Source organism: Lynx canadensis, chromosome C2 (genome assembly GCF_007474595.2).
Source record: "Lynx canadensis isolate LIC74 chromosome C2, mLynCan4.pri.v2, whole genome shotgun sequence".
Lineage (NCBI taxonomy): Eukaryota > Metazoa > Chordata > Mammalia > Carnivora > Felidae > Lynx > Lynx canadensis.
Genome location: NC_044311.2, coordinates 99132556 through 99151049, shown reverse-complemented (window position 1 = coordinate 99151049; position 18494 = coordinate 99132556). Strand labels below are relative to the sequence as shown.

At 37.3% G+C, this 18494-nt stretch overlaps 1 protein-coding gene across 4 annotated transcripts in view; it reads right to left on the bottom strand.

The window, feature by feature from the left end:
* Positions 1–18494, bottom strand: part of SPICE1 (spindle and centriole associated protein 1) — a 54865-nt gene that overhangs the window by 12642 nt on the left and 23729 nt on the right. For all 4 annotated transcript variants that reach the window (XR_003971849.2, XM_030330063.2, XM_030330064.2 and 1 more), the window contains exons 8-13: positions 11071–11213; positions 10726–10863; positions 9888–10153; positions 7583–7714; positions 4126–4273; positions 3014–3238 (exon numbers count right to left, since the gene is read on the bottom strand). Coding sequence is in view for 3 of the 4 variants with exons in the window: in XM_030330063.2 (XP_030185923.1) it covers positions 3014–3238; positions 4126–4273; positions 7583–7714; positions 9888–10153; positions 10726–10863; positions 11071–11213 (1052 nt within the window). In the remaining variant the exon portion in view is untranslated. The remainder of the gene's footprint in view (positions 1–3013; positions 3239–4125; positions 4274–7582; positions 7715–9887; positions 10154–10725; positions 10864–11070; positions 11214–18494) is intronic.

Here is an 18494-nt window from a genome sequence, read left to right as displayed (position 1 = left end):
GACACAGAAGACGGAAGTGTGGTAATGGAACAACGTAAATGTTACCAACTGTGATCCCGTAAAAGGAAAGGTAGGCTGACTGAAGATGGGAAGTAGAAGCAAAGGAGAGCCAGAAAGGGGAGCCAGGATCCTTGTCTTACATAGCAGAAAGCTGAGATATACTGCCTAAAGTGAACCAAGAAGAAATTAAAACTATTTGAAAACACAAAGTTAAACAACAGAAGAATTAAAAATTAAAATGTAATCTTCCAAATTAGAGAAGAGAAGTAGGTTAATATTAATTAAAACCTCTTCTTTAATACGGGGCGCCTGGGTGGCTCAGTCAGTTAAGCGTCTGACTTCAGTTCAGGTCATGATCTCACCATCCGTGAGATCGACACCCAAGTCAGGCTCTGTGCAGACAGCTCAGCCCTTGGAGCCTGCTTTGGATTCTGTGTCTCCCTGTCTCTCTCTGCCCCTCCCTTGCTGGCGCTCTGTCTCTCTCAAAAATAAAATAAAAAAATAAAAAATAAATTTTTTAAACCCTCTTCTTTAATAAAGGAGAGTCTATAATTATTGTGTAAAGCTGACATCTAAGCAAAGAAATATAAAAATATTTTATATTAATTATGGAGACCACCACAAGATAAGCAGAAATCAAATTGGAAAAAAATGATTCCCTCTTAGCACAGGCCTAAAGATGAAAGAGGAAGAGACCCTTGTATGTGCTTTTTTTTTTAAGCACATGGAAATATAAATTAGAATTAACATCTGAAAGTAAAAAACGAATGGGAGATAAGAAAATGAAAACAGCTTAATATACTATTCTTTCAAAAAGTGTGGCTGTAAGTAGAAGTCGATTAGTAGCTAAAGGAAAATATCTATGACAGGAAATTCTAGAGTGAGCCTGTCCATTATGATAGCCTTTGGGCATATGCAGCTATTCAAATTCAAATTCAAATTAATTAAAGTTAAGTAAAATTATTAATTCAGTTCTTCAGTAATATTAGCCACATTTCCAGTGATCAACAGTCCCCTGAGGCTAGTGGCTACCATACTGAATGGAAAAGACATAGAACATTTTCATCACTACAGGATGTTCTATCAGGCAGAGTTGTTCTAGAGCACAACTAAATGCTGATCAAGGGCCCTATGTATCTCCTACCTTTATCCACATGTTCAGTTTAACCGAACAATTCTTTACATGTGAGCATTCTAAACAAAATGCTGAAAAATATGATGATAAAACTTCAACTAACAATACACACTCAAAGGTTATCCTATCTGCACACTGTAAAAGAAATGTATAGTGTTATTTTCAGTGCAAACCTGCTAACAAAGTGTTGTCTATAATAGTCCCCAAATAATTTGCTTTAGTAAACATTTAGTATTATTTGTAATCAGAGTAAAAATATTTACCGTCATCATTTCTTTAAAAGAATTTCAAGCTATTTTACTATCACCAATGGAAAATAATTTAGAATATCTCAAAAGAGATCATTAGACAAGCTTACTAATACCATGTAAACATTTGAAAGATTACTTTAAGGAATGAAAATCTAACCTGAACAGAAATCAGAATTGAAATCATATTTCCTAAATCTAACCAGACTTAACAATACTCTCTAGCCTCTGAAGAGGAAATACTGAATCACAGAATTACAGAGCTCGAGGAACATTAAAGATAAAAGAAAAATCTTTCATTTTAGAGCTAGGAAAATGAAATGCAGAAAATGCATGCCTCACGGCTAGTCATTGGGTTGGCCAAGACTTCAGCACTTCTGACTCTCAGTCTAGCACTGTCTCCCTATGCCACACAGATCTGACAGATTCTGCAATCACATATTAAAGGCCAAGACAAATTTTATAATGGTAAGGATTTGTCATTTCTTTAACCTTTATGGCCTCTTCCTGTCCTTTATTGAAAAGTACAGAAAATCTGACAAAATTTGTAAGTCCCAGTGACAACAAAAGCTATTACTGTGGGGGCGCCTGGGTGGTTAAGACAGTTAAACACCATACTTGATTTCAGCTCAGGTCATGATATCATGGTTCATGAGTTTGAGCCCCACTCTGGGCTCTGCACTGTCACTGCACGGATCCTCTCTCTCTGCCCTTCCCCTGCTCATGCTCACACTCTTTCTCTCTCTCTCTCTCTCTCTCTCTCTCTCTCTGTCTCTCAAAATATAAAAAAAAAAAAGTTATTCTGTTCTCCTATTCAAGAATGTAAACACTCTTTTTAAAGAAATAAAAATGTAGGCAAATCAAGGCTGAATTAATATTTCTCTAAAAACACTGGAGAAGAGTCTAAGGTACTTTTTTGATTAAAGAACTGTTCTGAAAATGGGGGAAAAAAAGCTATAGTTCTAGAAGAATGCACAGGTGGACAAATAAATATAATTTTCCAAACAATGAAGCATTCCATGGAACTTCTAAAGACCATCCATGAGCCCCCAAGTGAAGAATCTCTGACCTGATTTTAAATTTAAATGTTTTTATTCTTAACTCTATATATGCCCTGCAAAAAGTGGCTCTAAAGCTATTTTTAATTTTCATTATAAAATTACCTCAACTGACTAATAAGCTAAACAGTTTCCATGAGAAAGATGTTAACCACATATGAATTACAAATGCCTAAAAGTCACAACTCTTACCCTTCTTTGGTTAAGCTTTCATTACTCTCTGGAGGATAATCTCCTCCTGTTTCTTACCCTTTCCTGTGTTCCTGGAACACAGGGAAAAGAGGATTTCCCTTACTCGGCATTTTAATGCTGAGGACTTTGATCCTTTGATCTGATTTAATATTTACAATGTCCAACAGAACAGATACATAATGAAATTCAACATGATATTTCACCATTGATGTAACATACATGATATAAACAACCCTGAAAAATCCTCCTCCAGCTTAAAGATTATGTGTGGCAATCAATAGCTTTCAAAATTCAGTTTATCAGGTAAAAATGGACACAGTGTTACATATTTAAGGCATAAAAAGGCAACAGGCACACCACTCTAGAAGAAGCCTGCTCACCTTCCTGCAAGGGAGAGAATCCGGAGCTGCTCTTCTGCCTGGGTGGTGTTAACAACACAGCTGGCTCAAATACATGTGCCGGAAAACTGGTGGCCACGTTCGCACTACCCGGCGGGGCTGGCACCTGAGACAGTTTAACAGGCAAGTCTTCCTGTGCCAATGCAGCCACTTCTTCCCCTCGGAACACCAACGGCACAGAGACATCAGCATTTACAGCTGGGCACTCTGAAGAAGATGAGAGGCCATTAGCACTTAAAGAAACCATGGACACACTGCAGGTGTTTATACTTACATGCATTTCCATAAAAGGCAAAATCACATGGACTCTAGAGCCTTCACTTTCTAGGCCACATCCTCCTTAGCCGTAACTCGTGAGGGGGCAGCACCGGGAAGAAGAGGCCGTTTTTGAGAAAAGCACTGGTGGCCCCTAGCCCTTGAGACCTGCCCTAGCCATTGAGTGTATCTCACACAAGTCAAATTTTATTCAGCCACTTCTTAGAATCCCTCATGAGAAAACACTCCTACATACATAAAACACTCTCCACACAAGACACTCATCAAGATATTACTTAGAAGCAAAAAACACGAAAAGGCCTAAATGCCCTATTCAGTCTGTGGCATATGGAGGTACACAAAGTGAAGAAAGGTTTTCAAAACATCAGAATTTCTAAAACCCGGTATTTCTTTTTCTTTCCAAGACCATCTCCTCTCCTCCTGAGCCTGGTGCACAGTGATGAAAAGTGCTGGCACGAAATCCCCACTGGTATAGGAAGCAAGTTCTGCTACTTTCTAGTTGTATGATCTTGCTAAGTTACCAGTTCTCTCTAAGCCTTGGTTTTCTCCTCGAGAAAATGGGGATAACAAAGATACTTACCTCATAAGACTATTATGAGGGGTATATGAGATAATACATGTAAAACACTCAAAAAGTGCCTGGCATACAGCAATAACCCAATAAATATTAGCTGAAAATAGTAGTGGCCATTGCCATACTGACAAAGTAGTGACAGTGCTGCATATGTACCAACAACCAATAACTCCACGCAAGTTTAGAGTCTTGTTTACTCTATCAGTGTTTTAATACCAACCTGGGGTAATAAGACCACACCCACCTGGACTGTCTATAATTTTCCTACTCGTAGATCCCCTTTCTGATGCCTGATTTTCTTCATTGCTTTTTATCACAGGACAGTTCTTCATGGCATGTGTGAGCGATATAAGTTGCTCATCTGTTGTGACCATGTACTGCTGAAGCCTTGCCTGGAGAAAAAAGAATTAAATAACATCATTGACATATCAGACATCAAATCATCACCTAGATATGTATAACCATATCATTATCTTAAATAGTCTAGGAACTTTGAACTTCCATTCAAACACTAAAATAGTGCCTTTGTAAGAACACGTAATCATAAATATTTTAAAAGTCTCATGATAGAAGAATGGTTAAATGTATCACAGAATATTATTAATAAATACACCGCCAGAATAATAAGGATTAACCTTTTATAGGGCTTTTGATTTATAAAACCTCTTTTATATAGATGGTATCAACTGACTCAAGCTACCCCAAGAGGCAGGTATATCAGGTGGAGGAAATTTAACAGAATATTATAAGGGCATTTAAACTGAAAAAACGTGATCCTGTGTTTATAGTAACATATAAAATAATGTTAAGAGAAAATATATACAGAGAGAAGAGATATTATACACACATAGATATATACATATATATCCAAGAGGTACAGACATTTGATAAAAATCAGAGATGGCCAGAAGTCAGAAGTATTATTGGTAGGACTAGTGAATGAAATCTACTAAACAATTTCATATCAGCCCAAATTTTTTCCCAAATTCCACACTCCTCTCCAATGACCTGCTCAGCATCTCCACCTAGAACTCACATAGGCTCCAACTTTACATGTGCACAACCAAATTCTCCCTGAACACCCCCACCTCATCAACAGCACCTCTATCCTTCCAAATATTCAGTCCATAGCTTTGGAATCATCCTTGACTCTTCTCTCACATCCTCTCCTTGGCCCCATATCAGCAAATCCTACTGCTTGCCTTCCAAATACATTCACAGTTTAGTCCCTTTTCACAGCCTCTCCCACTTCCAACCTAGACCAGGCTGCCATGTCTCACTTGGATTATTTCATTAACTCCTGTCTGTAACATTCTGCTTCCATATTTGACCACCTAGAGTCTAGTTCTATACTGTTCCCCAAAAGGTTTGAAGCACTTTGGGCCTCCACAGGGGCACCACAGGACATCTTATATTTTTAAGGAAAACACTGCTGCTCAACATCTGTCAGGCACCAGTGAACTCCTAGCTTGAGGTGGTTCACAGCTTCCATATTAGATCAAAATACATTCCTTTTCATGATGTCGTATCTTCATGAAGCTGGGCTGTCAGTAGCTGCTATGATAAAAAGCAACACTGCATAAAAATTACTGTGGAATAGGAAATAAGAATGGCAATATCCAAAATGATTCCAAGCTTTGAGAAGCTGTACAGTACCCAGCAGGTAGACATATCCCATCAGTAAATAATTGTGGTTATTTAATCATGAATACAAATAAAACTTTTTCTATCAATACTTTGATATTTTGTGGGTTTTTTTCCAAACAGCATCTAAGTTGTTGAGACATAAATACTTACTAAGTAGTTTGAGCCGAACTACTTAATAAAGGAAACTGTTGGGTATTTCTTTCAGCCTACGGGGACCTTGAGATAATAAGGGCACCATGAACCGAGAAAGGGCAGTGATCTCTGATCTAGTCTCCACACAGCCGCCCAGTGATCCTCATAAAACCTCAATCACATCACATCTCTTCTCTCCTCAAAACCCTTCCGTGGTGTCCCTTCTCACCCAACATAAAAACCCAAATTCTTACCCAGCTTGCAAGCCCTCATGACACAGCTTATCTATTGGCTCTTGCCTCCTACTACTCTTCCACACTCGACTCCAGACATTCTGGTCCTCATGCTTTTGCGCTCAACAGCCACGCTCTCACCTCAAGACCTCTGCACCTGCTGTTCTTCTGCCGAGACTGCTCTTCTCTTAGCTATCTGCACACTTGCTCCCTCACCTCCTTCAGGCCTTCCTCACAGGCATGGCCCACCCCAATTACAATTCCCATCCTAGGTACTTGCTATGCCTCTTACCTGCTTTATTCTTCTTTATACCACATACCACCATCTAACTTACAATATACTCCGCTTTTTTTTTCCCCAGGATTTATTTAGAATATAAACTCCACGAGGGTAAAGATTTCTTCTTTGTTCACTACTGTACTTCCTACACCTAGAACAGTGCCAGGCCCAAATCAATAAAGATTTGTTGAGCCAGTTAGTACATTTAAAAACCATTCATTGTCCCAAGAGAACTGAAAACCTGTGTTCACGCAAATACTTGTACATGAATGTTGACAGCAGCATTATTCATTCATAATATACAAAAAGGTGGAAACAATTCAAAAATCCATCACTTGATGAATGGATAAGCAAAATGTGGTATATCCACATAATGGAATACTAGTGGACAAAAAAAGTAATGAGCTACTGACAACATGCTACAACATAGATAAGCCCTGAAAACATTATGCTAAGTGAAAAAAAAACACAGACACAAAAGATCACAAATTGCAAGATTCCATTTATATGAAATATCCATATTCAGCAAACCTATAGAGACACAGAGTGGAGAGCAATATCCAAAGAATATCCAAAAGGCACAAATGAAGAACATAGCATTGAGGCAGTAAGATTTCCTAGAAGAAATACTGTGTAAGTTTTTTTTATTTTCAGTTTTTTGGTTTTGTTTTTGAGAAAGAGAGAGAGCATGCATGAGCAGGGGAGGGACAGAGAGAGGAAGAGAGAGAATCCAAGCAGGCTCTGCTCTGTCAGTGCACAGCCTGATGCAGGGCTCATTCTCACGACTATGAGATCACGACCTGAGCCAAGAGTCAGATGCTTCACTAACTGAGCCCCCCAGGCACCCCCTGTGTAAACGTTCTAAAAAAAAAAAAAAGCAATTATCCAGACAAGTGGCAAAGAGGACTTCTATAATAAATTTGAAGATACTGTAAACAATTTTAAATGGCAAATGATTACAGCAAGCTTCCTCAAATGGTATCCTCTGATGTTTTGAAATTAAAAGTAGCTATCATAACATTTTTTTATTTCACATTTTGGATCAACTACTGGAATACTGGTAGTTACCATTTAAATGTAGATTCTGTCTTCCCCACTAAATAATATGTTTCTTAAAGACAGTAGATTTATTCTATATGTATTTAAAGTCCAAGTTTCTACTATAGTACCTCCAATGTAATAAATATTCAATAAAAGCTACCATTGATGATAATAAAGAAGTGAGAGGTAATCACATCAGCATAACAAAACCAAAGGCAACTAGAAGAGAATCTTATATATTCTTTTTTTTTCTTTATTATGAAATGTATTGGCAAATTGGTTTCCATACAACACCCAGTGGAGAATCTTATATATCCTTAGACGTTTTATGATACTAAACACAGAAAAGCTTGATTGCATCTAAGTACCTGGGTTGTGGTATTTTCTTCTCTGAGAAGAAGAATTTCAGCTGTAAGAGCATCAATGAGCTCTCGATGATCACCTAACATTTGTTCCAGTTGCTGCCTTGTCTCCACTTCTTTACGCAGTTGGAGCTCACTCTACAAAAAAAAAATCCACTTCCATCAATACAACTCCCATCCAAAACTAAATTACTATCAACAGCATCAAGTACTGAAAACTAAAAGTTTCTACTCAAAGCTGTCAAAAAAATACTTAGAGTATATGTGACAGTAATGAGAATGAAATATTTTTATTAAAAGGTTTATATTTCATTAAAATGAAATACTGTATCCTTTTCCCTTCTTTAAATAGAACACAATAAACACAATGGTATGCAGAATTAAATGACTACAACTTTTGCAGAATGAAGTGGAGGGGGAAGTACATATACATATTGGTTGAATACAAACAGAACATCTCTAGAAGGACACACTCACACCTGGTCGTCAGAGCTGGCGCCGAGGAAGCAGACCCGTAAAATGGAAGTTAAGGATGGGAAGTAGGGGGCACCTATGTGGCTCAGTCGGTTAAGCATCCGACTTTGACTCAGGTCATGATCTCACTGCTTGTGGGTCTGAGCCCTGCGAGGGGCTCTGTGCTGACAGCTCAGAGCCTGGAGCCTGCTTCAGATTCTGTGTCTCCCTCTCTGCCCCTCCCCCTCTTGTGTGTACACTCGCTCTCTCTCAAAAATAAATAAGCATTAAAAAAAAAAAGGTGAGAATTAGAATTTTTATCTGTATCTCTGTTTCTCTGAATTTCATACTGTATGAATGCATCACCAATTCAAAAATTAAGTTTGTTAAAAGAAAATTAAAAATAAATGACAGGCTTAAATGGTTTAACTTCATAAAGCAAGTGATTAGCTAAAAAGTATATGCTTCTAAACCTGTAATACTTTCAGAGAGCCAAAAGTACACTCCTAGAGATTCCTAACTTAAGGGTGGAAGAATGTGAAGACTTTCCTAAGTCTGACCATACAATAAATATTTCACTAAAAAGCAATTTTAGGAGGACATCTCCAGAGAAATTGGAACATCTGAATTAGAGAGACTGGGGCACCTGGGTGGCTCAGTCGGTTGAGTATCCGACTTCGGCCAGGTCATGATCTCATGGTTCATGAGTTTGAGCCCCACGTCAGGCTCTTTGCTAACAGCTCAGAACCTGGGGCCTGCTTCAGATTCTGTGTCTCCCTCTCTCTCTGCCCCTCCTCCACTTGTGCTCTCTCTCTCTCAAAAAAATGGATAAACACTTAAAAATTTTTGAATTAGAGCAACGAATCAACAATTTTAATAATAAAATGTCCTTGAACATTTTTTGTTGTATTTAACAAATTTAAATGTATGAAAAAATAATAGTTTAAATAGATTTTTTGAAAGATGAAATGTTTACCCAACTCTAATTCCACAGCATTCTGAAGACTGATTATTCACAAATGAACTAAAAAACAATTCCTGCTAGTTTTATAAATTATTTTCACAACAACAAAATATCTCCCATTTCAGACACTAATGCAAAGCCTGAGTTAGTCACACAGATAACATGAAGAACTTTCCCCATCTGTGTCTATAGATTACAGGTATGCCGCTTTCCAAACTCAACTAAAGTGGGAGTAGGAAGCAGAAAAAGCATCAGAAGGAGGACACGTTGAGTAGTTCTACTGAATCTAATACTGCCAAACAATAATATTCAATATCAGCATAAGACATGATCTTATTTATAGCAGATTAACCCCTCTAATTATATTTTACTAAAGCTCATATTAAAATCAACATCACTTAGCTGACCATGTATATTAGATGATACATAAATCAGCATGCAGAGGAAAATTAAGAGGATAAAACTTCACTGCAGATAATCTAAAGTTGAGGTATTTTATTTTTTATTTATTTATTTTTTAATTTTTTTAAGATTTATTTTTGAGAGTGAGAGAGAGAGAACACAAGTAGGGAAGGGGCAGAGAGAGAGGGAGACACAGAATCTGAAGCAGGCTCCAGGCTCTGAGCTGTCAGCACAGAGCCCGACACGGAGCTCGAACCCACGAACTGCGAGATCATGACCTGAGCCGAAGTCGACACTTAACCGACTGAGTCACCCAGGCGCCCCATGCTGAGATATTTTAAATAAAGCTATTCAGATTTGACTATATTTCATTTGGAGACTGCAATAAATTAAGGGTAGAGCAAAAACAAAAAAAACAAAAACAAAAAAAACAACTCTAAGCATGTCTACCCGCACTCTGAAGAGGAGACTCTAATAACTTCTTGCTCTTACCTCTTTAAGGTACCGAACCAGGCGACAGAGGGAGCCCACCAGAGACAGAGTGAAGCCTGTGAGACCCTGACTACTTTGCAGTCCCTTGACCTCACGTCCTGTACACCGTTCATATTCTTCCATTTCATGTTCCACTTCATTTATCATGTGTTTGAGGACATCCAGGCTGGAATTATTGCTATTTGGTAAGTCTGTGGAGGCTGTGCTAGCTGTTAGTATGCTCTTTTTCTGCTTGGAAGGAGCATGAGAATCCAGTTTTCCTTTCACTGATAATGAGAGAAGTCATTCTATTATAAGACCAAGAAAAATTATACCAGAAAGCTACTAGAGAAACCTTTGACTGTTATTCACAATTTATAAACAAAAAATTTTTAATGTTTATTTATTTATTTTGAGAGAAAGAGACAGTGCAAGTCAGGGAGAGGCAAAGAGAAAGAGGAGAGAGAGAGAATTCCAAGCAGGCTCTGTGCTGTCAGCACAGAGCCCAACGTGGGGCCTGACCTCATGAAACCGTGAGATCATGACCTGAGCCGAGATCAAGAGTTGGACACTTAACCAACTGAGCTACCCAGGCGCCCCTATAAAAGGTTTTTATAGAAGTTATAACCATTTTTTCATAAAAATCCATACAGGTTTACACTGTGTATAACAAACACACTAAAACTATCTTTCTACAGAGTTACATGGCATAGAACATTTCTTAGCCACCATTCAACAAAGTCTTAATCAGTTGGCTCTGACTGGATGAGTTTAAGGGGAAAAACTTTACTAAGAGATTAAAGAAGTTGTATCAAGTTATGTGTTTACTAATTCATCTTGGCAAATCAAGGGATTGAACCTTTATTTAACAACTGTTTTTGCTTCCTTGAGTTCAGCACTTGTCCCACAACATAGCTTGAGTCTAGAGTCTCAGTAGATTCTTCAGATTGAAGCCTGGTGTGGATTCTCTTGACAGCATTGGTAGCATTCAGAGCAGCTAAAAGAAAAAGTATTTCCAAAAGAATCTCCAGTGAACAACAAAAAAGTTTTAAGCATTCCAATTAACAGATCTATCAGTATCTTATTCAATTAGGTAAAGACAGTCAAGACTAAATACCATTGCTTTAAAAATTGCTATGTTTAAAAAAGAACACACTAAAACAAGTCACTGTTCTGGGAGAAGTAAGACAATGGGGGAGCAAACCGTTTTGTTCCCCTGATGGAGGAGCAGATGATGGAGTTTCTGGAAGGGTTGTTACTTGTGACTGTGTTGTTATTTTCTGCTGAATATCAGTCCACAATTTTTTAATTAAGTCAGAATTATCTTCCTTTAGTTGGTGGAGAAACCTATAAATTATGAGACAACAAGCTACATTAGAATTAATAAATGCTGTCATTTAAACTGTTCAACTGCTTACATATTTGCTTGATGGAGCTTTTAATACTTCATAATCAAAGAAAAAATACATATTCTTCAACTTATAAGACAGATGACTAAAATGCCAATCTTCTTAGTGTTAGAAGAAATCATTCCATCTTCCTCCCAGTTTCCTACCTACATGGCTCCTAATCAGAGGAGCAATTTGCCCTTTCTGGACTTCGGTGATATGGGCCCCATCCTCCTCCCTCTTTCCCAGAGAAAATACATGGCTTGGTCTTTTCTATTTTCTCTCTCCTGTGAAGGCTGTCCTCAGAACATAGCCTCCGCTCATCGCTGAACTGAAGGGACTGGAGCAGACTCTGCCCTAAGTCTCTGGGAGCAGGGGAAGGAATGGAAGAGCTTGCAGTACAGGGAGTTAGAGCACTAAGCCTTTTGCTATAATCATCTTTAGTACTGATAAGGCTGATATTTTATCTCTAATCACCTGATTCCTTTGTCTTTTTCTCAGTTGGACAGAGGCTTAGAAGAGGTAGGAGACAAAAAAGTGGAAACAACCCAAATGTCCACCAACCGATGAGTGGAAAAGTAAAACGTACTACAACCACACAATGGAGTATTACACAGCCATAAAAAGGAATGAAGCAAAGATACATGCTACAACATGGATGAATCTTGAAAACATGCTTAGTAAAAGACACCAGACACAAAAGATCACATATTGAATGATTCTATATATATGAAATGTCCAGAACAGGCAAATATATAGAGATAGAAAATAGATTATTCTGATAGATCAGACAGGGCTAAAGGGCTTGGGAGGAAATGGGGTTTGACTATTAAAGAACATAGGGTTTCTTTAGGGTAATGAAAATGTTCTAAAATTGCCTATAGGTTGCACAATTCTGCATATACTAAAAATCATTGATTATACTTTATGTGGGTGGATTGTATGGTATGTGAACTATAAATCATAAAACTGTTATAAAAAAAAAGAGGAAAAGGGAAATCTTATTTAGTGGCTCCACAAATGTCAACCTAAGGGAGTTGCCTTCAAGCAAATTATGCACATTGCACATTAGTTGCTACGAAACATATTTAGCAAAAGGCCTATAATGCAATCCATTCAAAGGGGGCTAGTTATCAAAGCATCAGAAAGAGTTCTCTGTAAGACAGTATTAGCTCTAAGTCCAACCTTCAGGATAAATCCTAAGAAAAGTGCTGTAATGAGATTTCTGCACAAGTTAGGAAAGTCCAAACCAATCTGAACTCACTGTCTCTAATGTTTATACTTTTAAAAGTCAGGTTATATGAAATAATAACAAGAAAAATGATACAATGCTACTTATGGTAGGTTTAAGAATGGCCTCCCCAAAGATACTTACAACTGAATCCCCAGAACCTATGAATGTTACCTTATCTGACTAAAAAGGGCCTTTGCAGATGTGATTAAGTTAAGAAGGATCCTGAGAAAAAGAGATGATCCTGGATTATCTGGATGGGCCCTACATGAAATCAAGTGTATCCTTATAAGAGGGAAACATAGAGATTCTGACACAGAGATGGTAATGTGAAGACGGAGGCAGAGGCAGGAGGTATGTGGACTCAAGCCAAGGAAGGACAGCAGCCACCAGAAGCTGGAAGAGGCAAGGATTGGATTTCTCCCTAGAGTATCCAGAGGGAATGTGGCCATACCAACACCTTGATTTCAGCCTCGTGAAACTGACTTCAGATTCTGGCCTCTAGAACTGTGAGAGAATAAATTTCTGTTGTTTTAAGTCCCCAAGTTTATGGTAATTTGTTAAAGTGGCCACAGAAAACTAATATAGACTTTGGTACCTGGATATGAGGTGCTAGCGTAACAAAATACTAAAAATGTGAAAGGAGCTGTGGAATTTGAAAACGAGTGAGGCTGGAAGAATTTTTAGGTGAATGACAGAAAAATCCTAGATTGCCTTAAATAGGCTACTCGTAAAATATGAATGTTAAAGACCCCAGCACTGAGGGTTCAGGAGGAAGTGAGGAACATGGTAGGGAAAGCCTCGATCATCATAACAGAATACTGGTAGAAATATGACTATTAAAGACCCTACCACTGGAGGAAGGGTTCACAAGGAAATGAGAAACATGTTATTAAACTGGAAGAAAGGCAATCCTTATTATAAAATGGCAGAAAACTTAGCTGAGTTGTGTAGAAAGCAGAACTTGTAGGCAATGAACTTGGATATTTAGCTGTGGAGATTTCTAAGCAGAGTTGAAGGTACAGCCTGCTTTCCTATGGCTACTTAGAGTGAAATGCAGGAGGAAAGAAATACGTTGAGGGAAGAACTACTAAGCCAAAAGGAACCAGAACTTGATGATTTGAGAAATTTTCAGCCTGTCCAGAATGCAGAAGATGCTCAAATTAGGAGACACTATTAGGAAAGCATACCCTGGACAGAAGGTCAAGTGCATGGCTGAACGATGCTTTGCTAATATGAAAAGAGTAGGCATCTGACTCATGGATCCCCTCAATGATCTCAACAGAGGCCAGCAATATAGATGGGATTATCCAGGAAAGATCTCTGGAAGGCCTCTTATCTAATGGCATACAACATACAAAAGAGACCCATAAAGTCTCTTGAGAATGTTATACCTGCAGAAATACTGCCAGCTTGGACTGAAAGGGACAGAGATAGGATAAAGTGAAGGAAGGATGTCAAACTCCCAAAATTCTACAGTCAGCAAACAGGTTGATAAAATTACTTGGTGTAAGCATGGGCTTCAAGGAAAATGAAGAATGACTTCAAAGCCAGAGCTGCAGGTATAAAGGCGTGCATAGGCTAAGGACAGAGCCACAGGCCCAAAGGACAGAGCCATGGACCCAAAGGGTGAAGCTTCAAGTCACAAAAGATTATTACCAGGCTTTGAAACCTAATGGAATTTGCCTTGCTGAGTTTCAAAGTGGCCTAGGACTGGTGACCCCTTTCTTCCTTGGATTTTCAAATGGCAATGTCTATAATTATCCTATGTCTCTTCCATTATTGCATTTGAGAAGCAGATAACTTGTTTGGGTGCCTGGGTGGCTCAGTCAGTTAAGTGTCTGACTTTTGATTTTGGCTCCAGTCATGATCTCGTGGTTCATGAAATCGAGCCCCGTGCTATTAGCATGGAGCCTGCTTGGGATTCTGTGTCAAAATAAAGAAACATTTAAAGATAAATAAATAAAAGCAGATAGCTTGTTTTCTAATTCCACAGGATCATCCACAGAGAGGAATACTGGCCCAGGATGGCTCTTATTCAGAGCTCACCCATACTTACTTTAAATGCTAAGATTTGGTTTGAGTTGATAACATTTAGAGGAGATTTTGAACTTGAGTTCATGCTGAGACACCGGGGAATACTGCAATGAGGGTAATTATAAATTTTGCATGTGGGCCACTGGGGGCACTATGGTAGAACCTGAAGATACGTCCAAGAGAGGCAAAGAAAGACTTTAACATACAAAGAGAGGAAGGTAGAAGGTAGAGGCAGAGATTGGAATGATGCAGCCACAAGCCAAGGAAGACCAACAGCCATCAAAACCTGGAAGAAGCAGGAACACCTGGGTGGCTCAGTCAGTTAAGCATTGAACTTCAGCTCAGGTCATGATCTCACGGCTTGTGAGTTCAAGCCCCACATGGGGCTCTGTGCTGTCAGCTCACAGCCTAGTTCAGATCATCTGTCTGCCCCCCCCCCTTTCTCTCTCTCAAAAGTAAATAAAACATTTTTTAAAAATAATAAAAAAACAAAACAAAAAAAAAAAACCTAGAAGCACCAAAGAACAGATTCTCCTCTAGAGCTCTGGAGGGAATGTAGCCCTGCCAAAACCTTGATTGGTCCGATGAAACTGATTTCAGATTTCTTGCCTCCTGAACAGTGAGAGAATAAATTTCTGTTGTTTTAGACCACACAGGAACATATATTTACAGAAATTTTCAAACCAGAAGGCACCTTAGAGTTCTAACCCTCATATTTTACAAGTGAGGAAATACAAACTTACAGATTATCCAACTATTAAATAACCCAAGGCTTACCCTCCAGATTCCAAGTCTAATGTTTCTTCTGATACCTCATGTTTAATAGTTAACAAGTAACATTTTGAGATATTAGGTATTCAAAAAAAATGGAAACTGTCTATTCACACAACTGATGAGATAAAAATAACCTTGCCCAAATAAAAAACAGTAATTTGATTCAAATGTAAAGAATAAAAGCAATTTGTACAAGATTAGTTGTATTTGGGTTCTGAAAGAAAAAACTGCTTAAAAGATGATACATGTTTCCAGGTGTCCTTAAGAAAACGGTGACCAGCTAAATTTGAATCACTCTATGCCAAAACCCACAAGACAAGGCAACAGGAAGAGCAAAAACAGCATATAACCCATACCTTCTACATTAATGGAATACAGAGAATACTACTAACTTCAAATTACGTATTCGTAGAAAAACACACACCAAGTTCCAGCAAAGATATTTCCTGAGTTCCTGTCAGAAACTCTAGCTGGATGTGAGGACAGTTCAAAATGACTGCACGAAGAAGAAAGCTGAGAGCCTAATGGTGACAAAATTACCTCCAAAAAGAAAATATGCAAATACTCTAGGTATGCAAATACTTAAAAAGAAAAGAAAAACACACACACACACAAAACTCCAAACCTAAACATCACAATACTACTAAGAAGTGTATGGAACCCAAGGTGGTCTATCTTAGGAGGTGAGTGCTGAGGGCAAAAAGAAGTGTATTATCTTAACACATTTAACTAGGGAGCACGGTTTAAGACAAAAAAGAACAACAGTACTGGAAGACAAACCAACTTCTACCTGCTGATACTTAAAAAAAACAAAGCATCCATTAAAATAACTCTGCTTCACTGTAACTGAGAGAAAAACTACCCCAAACCCCAACCCTCTCCACAAAATACACAAACTAAAACAGTCTATATCCATACAAAGACAATATAACAAAACAGAAAATTTAATTGAAATATTCCAGCTAATAAAAATTTCTCCCCTCCAAAGAAAAAGCAGAAAATAAACCGTGACAAAACACTTTAAATGGAATTAAATATACTTAAACAAGCATTTGGAGATATATATCTTTAATCAGAAATTCCAACACTAAGACCAGATATGGACAAAATCCAAGAAGAAACAAAATAAGAAGTGACTGAACTCAGGAAAGAATAAGAAGAAAAAGAAAAACTCAGAAATAAAGATTAAATTACAATGCATCCAGTGGAGAATTGCTAAATAAACATTTAATAAGGAAGACTGAAGAATTATAGGAAAACAAAAAAATATATAGAAGAATAAAAAAGGTTAGAAAGTACTAGAAGTAGAAGACAAGAAACATCATTTTATGTATATAAAAGGAGGCTCTGAAAAAGAAAAACAATGATATCAAACTAATATTTGAAACTACAACCCAAGGGAAAAAAAAAAAGAAAGAAAGAAAAGAACTGAATCTATACACAAAAAGGGCAGCTGTGTTGGAAAAACTGACCTGGAAAGGTAAGCCCAAGACACAGCTTAGCAATATTAAATTTTAAAGACAGAAGAAACAAAATTTAAATATAAAGGAAATTAAGTACCTACATAAAAATGCCAAATTATTTATAAGGGCAAGAACATTATTCTAGCATCAGACTTGTCAAAGCAACATTCAAAGCAAACTAAGAATGGAGGAACATTTTCAAGAAAATGGCGAAATTTAAAGAAACAATGTATCAATCAAAGATTTTCTATCTGGCCAAGCTGTCCCTCAAACTTTTAAGCCTTTCAAGAACTCAAGGAATACTATATTCACAAATGCTATAGCATGAGCCCTGACAGATCCAACCAAGAGTTAACTAGGGAAACATCAAAAAAAGACCAATGATGACCATTTACTATATTTAATTGTAGCTCCAAAATAAAACCAAAATGGCAATACACAGGGAAGAATAATATGTTTTATGTTCTGTCAAAGCAAAAAATATGCAGCTAAAAGAGAAGAAGGCCTGAGAGAAAAGGGAAAGAATGAGAATACAGAATAACTTATTTGTTGTACAGGAAGCAGGTAGAAGTCAAAATACCACTTAATGCCAACACACCAGACAACAAAAGATTAAAGAAAACAGGGGACTGAAACCCTCTATAAAAGGTAGATATAAAGGCAACCAACCAGAACAAAATTACCAACTTCCTAGACACCAACAGAAATTTTTAAGAGAACAGAGAAAACATCACATAGAGAAAGAAAACTGTAATTACAGTATAACACCATAGTACTATAAAATAATATGACAAAGTTGACATCAAACACATCAACCATATTAATAAATATTACAAGCTTACTTTACTAATTAAAGAAAAAAAGATTCTCAAACTGGCTAACAAGGCAAGACCCAACTCTATGCTGAAAATAAAAGACACACCCAGCACCCAACAATTTAGAAAGGCTAAAATAAAAGGATGAGCAAAGATGAACCAGGTAATTAGAAGCAGGAAGGCAGAGATTTCACTCCTGATATCAAAGTAGAACTGAAGCCACAGGTATTAAATGTGAAAAAGGACACTCATAATGCTAAAAGCCATACTTCACAATGAAGATACAATACTTCTGGATATCCATGTACCAAAAAACACAGCAGTCACCCATACAAGGATGAAGGTATTCAACTACAAAGAGAATTAAATATACGTAAACATCAAATGCGAAGAAAAATAGAAAACACTAACAGAGACTTTAATACACTACTCTCAATATAAGATCGTGGCAAAAATGAGACAGAAAAAGTAAACAACATAATCAATGAAGTAAATTTTATGGATATACATATAGAACTTTACACCTTGTTAATATAGAATATACCTTCTTCTCAAGCACACAAATGGAGCATTCACAAAAATTTAATCATATATTAGGCCACAAAGAAAACATCATTAAGCTCTACAAGTAGGAATATCATAAACCACCCTCTGAGTATAATAAAACTAGAAATAAGAAAACGAAAAACAAAGAAGCCCCTCTGTCTGGAAACATTTTTTAAAAACCTTCTATTAAACAACTCTTAGGTAAAAGAAAAAATATAAACTGAAATTACCTAATTTCTAAAATAATAAAACACTACGTATTAGAATATATGTTACACGTTTAAAGCACAGACCAGAATAAAATTCAGAACCTTAAACGTATTTACCAATTAAAAATAAAGTATGAAAATAAATATATTAAATTACCAACTGCA